Here is a 12,662-nt window from a genome sequence, read left to right on the forward strand (position 1 = left end):
TATATATATATATATTATATATATATTATATATATTATATATATTTATATATATATATATATATATATATATATAAGTTTAGAAAGTACCTGCACTTTAACCCTCTCAGTTCGTAGTGGGTGCCCGGTCAAATGGTATTATGCAGCTTTTCAAGAAGGACCAGCACTCCAGTTTGTTCAATCAAACGTGAATATTTATTTGAATAGTCACTCTCGTGTCCACGTGGACACGAGAGTGACTATTCAAATAAATATTCACGTTTGATTGAACAAACTGGAGTGCTGGTCCTTCTTGAAAAGCTATATATATATATATATATATATATATATATATATATATATATATATATATATATATATATATATATATATATATATATATATATATATATATATTTATAGGGTTCACAAACTTTCATGCAACACTGTATATAATCAATTCTATGCATACTTTGGCTGAAAAACAGTCCAGTTTTACAACCTACCAAATGCCTTATGAGAAATAAACAGCCCATCACAAATATCACCAATGTCCATTTGTCAAATTCCACAGAGAAAGATTTGTTGATGACTGACTATCCTAGGGTTCTAGTGCGATACCTGCTGCCTAAAGTACATAAAACGATTGTTAATCCACCAGGGAGACCAATAGTCTCAGGCATGGGGTCTGTACTGGAGCCCTTGTCAGTATTCATTGACCATTTCTTGCAGAGTGAGGTAACCAAAATTAGTGTGTGTTTGATGGATACCACAGACCTCCTCTGTAGGTTAAACCAGCTAGAAACACTCCCATTAGGAGCGATTTTGTGTGGAATTGATATACAGAGTCTTTATACTTCGATTCCCCACAGTGAGGGTATGGCCTGTATTGAGGAAATGTTACTGGAAACTAATCTACATAGCTCAAAGATCTATTTTGTACTGGATTGTCTAAATATGGTTTTGACCAAAAATTACTTTGTTTTTGAGGATGACTTCTACTATAGACACAGGGCACCTTGATGGGTGCTACAGTAACGCCCTCATTTGCTAACTTATTCGTAAATTATTTTGGGGAAAAAAAGCTCTGTTAGGAAAATTAATTTTACAGTAAGCACATTTTGAGATATTTTCGTTTCGTGGATGATATCCTACTTATTTGGATTGGCCCTATGGCTGATTAAGTGAATATGATGGAAGAAGCTAATTTGAGCCATAACACCATCAAATTCACATGAGTGTTCGCAAAAAGAGCTTAAAGGGGTTGTTCACCTTTGTAACAAATTGACAAATCTAACAGTTCACATGAATAGAACAAACTTTTCCATAGAAATAGTTAACAGAAAAAGTACAGTTCAAGAGATATTCACCCCAGAAGTGTCCCTGTACTAATCCTTCAGTTCCACACAGACCCTGTGCTGGGAGGGGGTCACTGACCCCCAAAAACACTACAGTGTTCACTTCCTCTTCCTTATATGACATCACACATTGTACTGGCAGCTAACTTAACTCCTATTGGCTATGTCTGCTGTCAATCTGCCACTGCTTCCTGTGCTGGGGAATTTGAGCAGCATTCAGGTACTGAAGAGAAACTGTTACAAGTTTGTGAGAGGGAGGGGGAGTGTGGGCTGTGTACTGAAGAGACTTCAACTGTGCAGATGGGGGGGATCGAGGTGCTCGGGACCTGGAGTTTTCTGGATAATGGATCTTTCCATAATTTGGATCTTCATACCTTAAGTGTACTAGAAAATCATGTAAACATTAAATAAACCCAATAGGCTGGTTTTGCTTCCAATAAGAATTAATTATATCTTAGTTGGGATCAAGTACAAGGTACAGGTATGGCATCTGTTATACAGAATGCTTGCGACCTGGGGTCTTTCGGATAGCAGATCTTTCTGTAATTTGGATCTTAGTACTAGCAAATGGTGTAAACACTAAATAAAGCCAATAGGCTGGTTTTGCTTCCAATAAGGATTAATTATATCTTAGTTGGGATCAAGAACAATCGACTGTTTTATTATTACACAGGAAAAAGAAATTTTTAAAAATTTTAATTATTGGATTATAATGGCTACTATGGGAGATGACACTTGTACTTTCCAGAAATATATTATTATTTTTTGAGAGCACACAAAATGTTCAAAAAACGTACCTGCCCTCATCACTGCTCTGCCTGTCACTTAGGGCTGCCACCTCACCCTTTTAAAACCAAACATATATGAAATCCACAGGCTGCATGGCTAATTAGCAATTCATTTAGATGCATGATACATGGCTGCACAGAAATCAGTTCAGTCTGCAGCATCTAAATGAGTTGATAATTAGCCATGCAGCCTGTGGATTTCTTATGTGTTTGGTTTTAAAAGGGTGAGGTGGCAGCCCTACTGTCCCTGCTAGATGTGTAAGTTACATACGTTTCTAAGCAAGTCAGTGCTGGTTTTGTTGCAATTTTGTAAATAACTGACATTATGCCTAATGCCAAAGGTTTGCCAAACAATGTTGCTCCTTCCTTTTCTGCAGTATTTGTCTGCATGGCTGTGTGATTGTTTGTTGCAAGGCAGGTTTGTTTATATGCTGCGTCTGTTAACCTCTGCCATTACAATTGAGTAATCAACCAATGACCATTCAAATTATGTGACTGGTTACAGTTCACAAGCACCCAATAAATTACTAGGAGGAGGGCAGTATCAACATCCAATAGGAAACAAGTAAGGGCAAAGCCTGGGCATGATGATGTCATCATAAGGGAAGTTCTTGGTGTGTCAGGTTCAAAATAGGCCACTCCCATCACTTCAGAAAACTGGTCAGAGAGACAGGAGAAGGGCTGAGTTAATAGGTATAGAAATTAGCTTTTACAATGGCATTTTTACTTTTTGTTATGGAAAATGGTTTTTCTAACACATTGAGAACATTGTTAGTGGTTTCATAAGATTTGTACATTGAAGGTGAACAACCCCTTTAACGTTTTGGATGTTAAAATTACTCTAAATGAAGGGACAATACAAACTAACCTTTATAGAAAAGCAGTAGATAAAAATAATCTTCTACATGCCAAAAGTTTCCATAGCCTTAAAGTAAAAAGAGCAATACCTAAGGGGCAGTTTATGAGGGCAAAAAGGATATCTTCCAGCTCAGAAGGTTATGCAGAGGCCTCAGATGTCCTCGCCTGGAGAAGGGTTATAGCTCGGAGTGTATCTATTGGGCCATTAAGGAGACAGAATCCCTCTCAAGAGATGACTTATTAGTCAAAAAACAGAGAAATGAAAGTGAACAAAGAACAGCATTTGTATCTACGTATAAGCCAGCATAGTGATGGAATAGAAAAGGTGATCACTAAATACTGGCCATTATTACAAACGGATCAAAAATATGGTCAGTTGTTTGTTAAGCTGTTTTTGTTTTGTTACAAACGCAGTCGTACACTAAAGGCTTTTCCTTTCAGATACAAGACCTAAAAAAAGGAAAACATTTTTAGGTAAACCAAAATTTGGAACATATCCATGTTTGGGATGCAATTGTTGCTCTTCAATAATGAAAGGAGCAAGGTTTAATCATCTTACTAAGGGACACAAAATTAACCTAAGATGTCATGCCACCTGTAGTTCTACATATATAGTTTATTTGTTAAAGTGTCCTTGTGGCATGGGATTCGTGGGTCAAACCAAAAGAGATTAAAAAAAGTATCCAGGAACAGAGGCTATATCAGAAATTTTAAAGAAGGAACACAGACTGATACACAGGTTTCCAGACATTTTATTGAACTTAGGCATAACCCAATGCAACTTAGATGGTGTGTGTTAGATGAAATTGCGATGGACATAAGAGGCGTGATAGACAGAAAAAATTACTTCAGGCAAAAGGGAAATGGATTAAAAGATTGAATACACTATCTCCGGAGCCTAAAACCGTTTTTATAAATTGTACATGTATATTCTTCTTCTTTTTGATCTTGCAGGCCTTGAATTTACATCAACATAGATGAATAAAGTTTATGGTAAGGTTTGCTTAATGCTGATATAAAGTTATGTTAAACCAACAAATCAGATGTTTCTGTCCATAGCAGGTTAATCAAAGTGCAATATTAAGTTACAATTTGACCCGATACATTATGTGATTGTAATACATTGTATGTAATTGTTAGCACGCCTCCTTGGCTAATTATCCACTTGAGGAGGGCTTTTATAGCTTTGTTTGTTCTGTTTTTGTTACACTTGAGAAAGGGTATGTAATGACCCGAAACATGTTGTGTAGTAGCCCTAAATAAACACAACCACAGTGTTTTTTGCTATTGAGAAGTGCTCTCCTCATTTGTAAATTCGTTCCATTTGTCATATCATCTAGCCTAACCACCTAGTTAATATAAAAGTATCAATACATTCCATTGACTCTAAAAACACACCACATTTTATTTAAAAGACTTAAAATTAATATAGAATTATGCTGTTATATATGTTTGAATTTTCAAAGACCTTTTCAATTCTGTTCCACATGAAGAGAAGGTGAAGAGCATCATATCTGGTACATAGAATTATGGGTTATAAGTGGATTTCTTTGTGATATACTGCAGTTCAGTTTTGAAATGTGGAAAATCCAGTCTTTGAATTACTGCTGGATTGGCTTTAGTCTTCATGAGAAAACGGAACACCAACATAAAGCATGCCCAACAGTGGGCACATTAATATGAAAATGATAAAGTAATTGGCAACAAGAATAAATGGTATGTTTCTCTGCAGCTCTGATGGGAAAATCTCATCCAAATTCTGTAAATAATTCATGCCCCTAAGTGGCCAAATGATAATTAAAATGTGATTTTTACAAAGTGTGCTTTTATACAGCATCACTTTAGTTTAATGTGACCATAGTTTTAATATTTCGTAGCACAAAAATGTAAGTAGTAAAAAGTCTCATGGCAGCATGCAATGTACAGTATGGTGCAGAAAAAAAATACTTCAGAAACCACTCTTGAACAACATCACACATTTAATTCTGTGCCAGCAGAGAAACACAAAACATTTTTCCAACATTGGTTAGATGACTATATTAACATTATCAAACAACTTTTGAGGGTATAATCCATACCTCCCAGCATTTTGAAAATAGAAAGAGGGACAAAAAGACTTGCTGCGCGGAGCAAGGAAAACATTTTCTGATCACGCTCATTTTTGTGGACACACCCCCTAATTACCGTGTTCATTTTACAAAATTTGGCAGGTTATGAACGTTTGAACACATTTATGTGGTTTTTATGAGTTATAACAGTTTTGATAATGAAGGTAAAAAGCCCTTCCAGCTGCAAGTCAGTTTTCCCCAGAGACCTGTTTATCTTAAATAGTTAAAATTGGTTCTTTGCTTATGTTTGTCAAAAGCAAATTAAGTTAGAAACGTTGTATCTTTTTCTGGCTGTTCAGTGCAGGAGATGAAAGAGAAAGTCAGGACATTTCACTAACAATCCGGGACTGCAGGTTGAGCCGTCAAAATCTGGACTGTCAACTGATAGTTGGTAGGTATGACAATCTAGTTTAGATTATTTTATACACTACAGGGCCAAAAGATTATAAAAAAAAAATCACTAATTTGAACACTCATTTGCTACCTCAATGCCCTGCTTGTTCTGAATTATTCACTTATTTGTATAGCAAAGGATAGATATTGCTTAAAGTTACACAAATATCTTTAAGATCATTCAAAGTTTTAAAGAAAGAATATTGACATTTTTTTTTTAGAATTACAGTTCCTTCATTATGCCATAATAAATAAAAAGTATCGTTTTGGTGGACATCCCTTTAATGGTACAGGGTACAATTACATTTCAGACAATTACATTTCAGACAATTATGTGTTTACTGCTTCTGTTTAAATAAGCTCCTTTCCTGTTTCAAAGTGATAATGTCCTCAAGCAGAATCAATATAGAATTGGTTTGCGGTCATGCATACCTCCCGACATTTGAAAAATGGAATGAGGGACAAAAAGTTCTGTTGTGCGGTGAAAATGTTTTGACCATGCCAATTTTATGGACACGCCCCCTAAATACCATGTCCATTTTACAAACGTGGCAAGTGACGGAAAGCTTGAACACATTTCTGGGGGGTTTAAGGGTAATTTTTAATGTCTTATTACATTTTTTGCAAATGAAGGTGAATTGCCCTTTAAGCTGTAAATCTCAGTTTGCTCAAGAGACCTGCTTATCTTAAATAGTTACAAATGTATCTAAGTGCAGGTGTATTCTGTGCTCTCTGCCAAAAGCCTCTTATTTAATTACATTTCAGGAACTTTGTATCTTTTTCGGGCTGTTCAATGCAGGAGATCAAAGAGAAACTCTGGACATTTTAATGAAAATCCGGGACTGCGGGCTGAGCTGTCAAAATCGTTACTGTCTTGCAAAAAACAGGACAGTTGGTAGGTATGGACTGAATACCTAGTATAACTGCCCAAACTTATGAATGCAGCTATGGTTGAGTACCAACAGAGGTGGCTGTCACAGAAACTGGAGGACTAACTTTATTAATATCCTTGTATTCAGAATAAGATATTGGGCAGACAGGTTTGTGGACACTGTTCAAGAAATATAAAGGCAGATTTAGTTGCTAAAGATTTAGTTGGAAAAACTGCTGTTGGCAATTGCAACCTAATAATTTTTTTTGAACAGCCTACAAAAAGTTTGAAAATGATACCAAAGACATAAGTGGTTTATATGGGGACTGAACTTGTGCAAATCTGCACCTATGTTCATAAATTAATTCTGTAAGTGTACTTAAAGGGCACCTGCTGGGTAAAAATATTATTCCCAACCAAAGATAGAGCTTGCACTCCGGTTGGAGGTAACTATTTTTTTTTTTTTTTTAATTGCCTCCCGTCAGAGCTAAGCCACCCGCAACAGGAGGGAGCCCCAGTTAGCAGCAGCCATGTTGGGACATACGCATGTGCAGAATGAGTGAGTGCCGTGACTGCACATGTGCGTTGACAGACATGGCCGCGCGCAACTGGATTTCTTAGCTTCTAGTATCCTAGCGCTGGCAGGAGCAATTTTCTTTTTTAAAAAAACTACCCCCAACTGGAGTATGGGCTCTATTAGCCGGCACCTTTTATTGGGGATAATATTTTTGCCCAACAGGTGCCCCTTAAGAACCAATTGCTATGCACAGAGAATACAATTAACATTTTACTTTGCTTGAAATAATGCCATCATTCATTCTTTCAGAGGAAAAGCAAGGTAGTCATATAACCAACCTGTCGACTCCCCAACTTGGAAGAACAGCTGCTTGTGCTCCTTGATGGAGACATCATTCTTTGGGAGACACCCAGGCTTCTTTCTTCACCCATCATAAATTGCCTCTTCTGCTCTTAAAGACGCTAACTCCACCAACAATATGTATACAATAAAAGCTGGTGAACTCCAGATATATGCAGTTTTTCAGTCATCCTTTTTGCTCTGATTATGCATTACTCTAAACCTATAAAAAAAAAAAAGAAATATATAAGAAAGTGACACAATTTATGGTAATTTTTGGTAGGGACATAAAGAAGGCCTTACATAACACTACTTTGTGTGCCCAGTGGATCAGATGCAATTGCACAATTTAAAACATCCAATGAAAATAGATGTCATTCAATGTGATTCAAAGAGAGCTGATGTAAGAAGTTACACCTGACTTCCCTTGCGTGACACAGTGAAAATGAATGAAACCACTCCTCCATACTGATTTGTTTTAAAGCATAATTTATCTTATAGTGATAAAATGCATAAAAAGATATCCCAGGTCCCAACCATTTCAGATACAGTTATAGCTCTCATACGTGTAAATGTACTCAGCATGATGATTGCACCTGTGGGCCAGACAATTACAGCTTGTAAATGTGCACTGACGAATTACTAAGCAATTAACAGGCTTACAATTACTATTATGCAAAAAATTTTTTGAAGGTTTTTTTTGTTAATGCTATGTAAATAGTGAAAGAAAAGTAGTCCATCCTGCACACATTTACGAACGTTAGAATATAACCAAATAATACTAAAGTTAAAGCCAAAGGATGTATTTAAAAATGTGTTAACATCTAAACAGAATGAAAATTAAGACATACACAGGTTATATCAAGCACGGCTTTCCTATGGTTGTCTGCAGAAACACGGATCAGTAGCACAGCTAAAAATAGAAGTAGCCTGGGTAATATTAATAGATATTTTAAATGGAGTGCCGAGAGGCAGAATGAGAAGAAAAAGCCCTAGCCATAGGATTTCAGGAGAGGGAACACATTGCCATGGAGATAAAGCCATTTATGAAAAGCACATTAAAATAGGGAAATATATAGCACACGTTGCACATGCTGCGCAAATTTACAGGTAAATACTGATGAAATGAAGCAGTAGCACCTGTAAAATAGAAAAACATTCAAAAAAAGACACAAAAAAAAAACAATACTACAGAGTATCAAAAATAGTAATTCCATATATACGTTATCTCTTTTGTGAGTATGAATGCCAGGGTGTTTGAGTTTGATCCTAGAAGATGGGAGCCAAGCAGCATCATTTATTATGGACTGGAGTGGTGAATGTCTCTGTAGTGAAAAGCCAAATATTAGAGATTTATAGTGGTTAGTCCTGAATATGTTGAGAAAATTAATCAGAATTTGTAGAGGCATTTAATTAGACAGCTATATTTTGAGACAATCTGAAACTGGAATATTTTTTTTTGTATTGTAGTGGGTTTTCTGTTCAGCAGCTTCAGCATTTTAGCAGCTATCTAGTTGCTAGGGTCCAATTTACCCTTGCAACATGGCAGTGGCTTGAATAAGAGATGGGTCGGACTCAGATCAGAAACGGCCCAGACCCACGCTGTGCCCTTGTTGCCCCCAAACATGGGAAAGTTGTGCTCACCACTAATTTTTAAAACTATTAGGTGGGGGTTCAGTGAGGCTGTGACCGGAAAATGGATAGACAAATACAAGAGGTGAGCTGCACTTAACCCATTATTAATATATTTAAGACATTGAGACATTTTGTGCATATAGCTACTAAAAATGCCTTTAAAAAAATGCCTAAAGGGTAAAGCAATTTTAGTAGCTGTATCCACAAAATGTTTCAATTTCTTAAATATATTGATAATGGGTTGAGTGCAGAGGACCTCTTGTATTTGTCCTTGTTCCCCCAACCTAAGTCTCCAGCCCTGGTCGCAGCGGTATATGCATGGGCTGAAAGGGTTGTTACAGCTGTGGCCCCTCGGGGGGTTGTGGCAGGGGGCCCCTGAGACAGCAGCTCTGGTGGGCCCCAGTGTCTGCCCCTGATAGTAGCAGGACTGAAAAGAACGATAAAAAAAAAAGAGAAGAAACTAGTACAATAAAATTGTAGCTTTACAGAACAATAGTTTTTTTGGCTGGTGAGTCCATAGCCTCTATATGGGAGATATAAAGAAGTTGAAGAAGGCAAATAATAAGCGTATGCCACTCTGTAGCACGCCCAGCTAACAAAAAACTATTCATCAATTTCACATTTCAATGAAAAAGAAACTTTTAAACACGTCAGTGTATATTATTCCAGTCTGACTAAATCAACCACAGGAACTATATATATATATGCAAGGGGATTTTTTAAAATAAGCAAGCTTTAACCTCAGAATGGGTTGTCTGCAACTTACACAAAAGATTTAATTTACTATTGTTTTCAGACTAATTTCTGTGTAGTTAACAGATTCTTTATGGTTAGCGTTAATGCTAATTTCCTTTTTAATTAGTTCAATCACCTGGAACTGTTACTGTCAAGGGTGATGCAGAATTAGTTTTCTTTCATAATTAATGTTCATGGATTGTACTTTAAGTTGTTTATACAAAAAACCTGATATTTTTCATAAATTAACAATCATTTATTTTTTCATTATGTGAATCAAGTGTAATTATGTGGTTGAGAGTTGGGACATTGTTTTCTCTGAAGCTTGGAACGGCATCTATTGCCTTTAGCAAAAGGTATTCATCTGGCAAAGAATCCCATCTGGCAATACAACATATTTCAAATAGTTACATAGTTACTAGGAAAAATAGTTTTGGAAAACCAGTAAGCAATTAAAACCCTATAAATGTGATGCACTTTCAATAAACAATACAATCTCAAAACAATTTGTGGGGGTGAACTACGTTATCGTTTGATAATTAACAGGCCGAGTCATAAGCCATCATATACTGTAAAACCATAATGTCCGCATCAAAGAGAGTAGCAGCAACTCTGTGCTTGTTCAATTACAAGTTTGCAAATATTTTAACGGAAAATCACAAATGATAAGGGTCTGACGTCACTTCAGATTTTGACTTTATAACAGAATGCTTAAATATTTAATATTTTAAAAAGGGTTACTTGCTTTTAGCTTGTTTTATTAATTACTTCGAATGCAGCAAAATGTGGTTCTATTGGATTATGATCATCACATCAATGTTGTTGGTCTGGAACCAAGATGTTGCTCATTTACTGGGGAGTTTGGGGTCATTGTCTTGTTGAAACCCCCATTTCCAGGCATTTCCTCTTCTGCATAAGGCAACATGACCTCTTCAAGTATTTTGATGTATTGAAACTGATCCATGATCCCTGGTATGTAATAAATAGTCCCAATACCATAGTATTAGAAACATCCCCATTTCATGATGCTTGTGCCACCATGTTTCATGGTCTTCACAGTGTACTGTGGGAATTGTCTGACAAACTGTCTGCGGCACCTAGACCCAAAAAGAACAACCTTGCTTTCATCAGTCCACAAAATGTTGCACCATTTCTCTTTTAGGCTGTCAGTGTAACCTCTTCAGCACAATAGGATTCTTGTTGCTGATAGCTTGGCTTCACATATGCATCTTCTAATTGTAATAAAACTCAAAGGTTACGTTTAGACCTTTGATCTTCCTGGCACTGATCATTAGAGGAGTCTTTGCCATTTTGGCTATTCGTTTTGAATGGTAGTTTTCCAGTTTTATTCCATGTCTTTTGGTTTTTGGTTGCCATTTTAAAGCATTTGAGAGCATTTTAGCCAAGCAGCCTATCATTTTCTGCACTTCTTTATACGTTTTCCCCTCTCCAAATGTCTGAAACAACCCATTTTACGCAGAGAAATGCAATATAATCAGCATTTGCTGCCTTCCTTCCTTCCTTAAATATGGGCTGTAATGGACACCTGTTTTTTTCACATAATCAATGACCTCACCTCACTAAATGAGTTCCACACTGCTATTATTTAGAACAAGCTATTATTTTGAACAAGCCTCAATTAATGATTCAATTACACAAAATCAGCAGCATGCATTTTATGACTGTTGGGTCTGTTTATTTTCTATTACGCTACTACACCTACTAGTAAATTATTTGCCATGTAGAAATATCATTTCTACCAAAAACAGTGATTGATCAGGTTAGTCGGACTGCTATTATTCTGAACTCAACTATAGCTGTGTCTTATGACCTTAGCCAATGCTTACAACACAAGGACAAAAACACTATTTGGAAGTTTTATTGGAGGCACCAACAGCTTCAAAGTAGATACAGTACTATAGGCCTTTAAAATTTACCTTCTCAAAACGCTGATTGTACTTCTGAAGTTGCACTTTGGGTTACATAGGTTTTACCATTGACGATTTGAAAATCTGGCGTAGTATTTTCGTGAGCTAGATCACCCACAGTCACATCTTGTTTTGCTATGGTGACAAACCTCCACGTCAGCCACCACCATAAAGGCAAAAGATTCATATTATACATATTATATCTAATTACGTTCATCATAATGGCATAATTGTTTCAGATGTTTCCAGTGATATGTCTTTGACTAGCCCAAATATGCAACAACAGACATGGACCAGTCTTTAGACATAACTGAGAGATCTCATCAGTACACCAGGCTACTAGTGATGTGCGGGCCGGCCCGAAGTCCGCAGGTTAAGGCAGAACTTTAGCCTCCATTCTCCCTGCCCGCAGACTTCTTCTGTCCCACTTCCGCCTCTGCGCACACCTTTTTATATACTTGTGCAGATCCTGGCCCTTTTGTGACATCACAGTGGGACGGGCTCGGGTATATAAAGAGGGGAGCGTGCTGGATTAGGGTCAGGTGTGGAGCTGGGGCGCAGCGAGTTAAGGTCAGGTGTGGGTCAAGTTTTTCTTGACCCGCACATCACTGCAGGCTACCTTAAAATTTTTTAAAAAATAGGGAAGATATAAAAAGTATTGTTACATGCACTTATCAGGCAACCATTAGTTGGGGCTGTTTTAAGAAACCAGAAACCACACCATGAACCCATATTCAATCGCAGCTACAGGCTTGGTTTGCCTTTCACAGCACAAAAATTTTGATTTTCCTATAAAACAGCATATCACATCTGTCTGGCCTAATAAACAGGTGGGCAAACATTATTTAAATAAAACCAGAAATGTGTTAGTCCCATAAATATTTAGCCCACCCTTGTTTAAAGGAGAAGGAAAGGTTAAAACTAAGTAAGCCTTATCAGAAAGGTCCATCTAAATATACCAGTAAACCCCCAAAGTAGTGCTGCTCTGAGTCTCCTGTCAAAAGAAACACCACATTTCTTTCCTTCTATTGTGTACCCATGAGCTTCTGTATCAGACTTCCTGTTTTCAGCTTAAAGGACCAGTAACATCAAAAAAAAAAGTAAAAAAATTCGTTAGTACACATCAAAAAATAAACACCAACACAAATTATACT

The 12,662-nt window shown here is 36.8% G+C and overlaps 1 protein-coding gene across 4 annotated transcripts in view; it reads right to left on the bottom strand.

Moving 5' to 3' along the window:
- Positions 1-12,662, bottom strand: part of osbpl3.S (oxysterol binding protein like 3 S homeolog) — an 83,763-nt gene that overhangs the window by 48,071 nt on the left and 23,030 nt on the right. For all 4 annotated transcript variants that reach the window (XM_041567505.1, XM_018269230.2, XM_018269233.2 and 1 more), the window contains one exon: positions 7,210-7,433. In XM_041567505.1, coding sequence (XP_041423439.1) covers positions 7,210-7,305 — 96 coding nt within the window. In that variant the 5' untranslated portion in view covers positions 7,306-7,433. The remainder of the gene's footprint in view (positions 1-7,209; positions 7,434-12,662) is intronic.

The sequence above is a fragment of the Xenopus laevis genome, chromosome 6S, assembly GCF_017654675.1.
Source record: "Xenopus laevis strain J_2021 chromosome 6S, Xenopus_laevis_v10.1, whole genome shotgun sequence".
NCBI lineage: Eukaryota > Metazoa > Chordata > Amphibia > Anura > Pipidae > Xenopus > Xenopus laevis.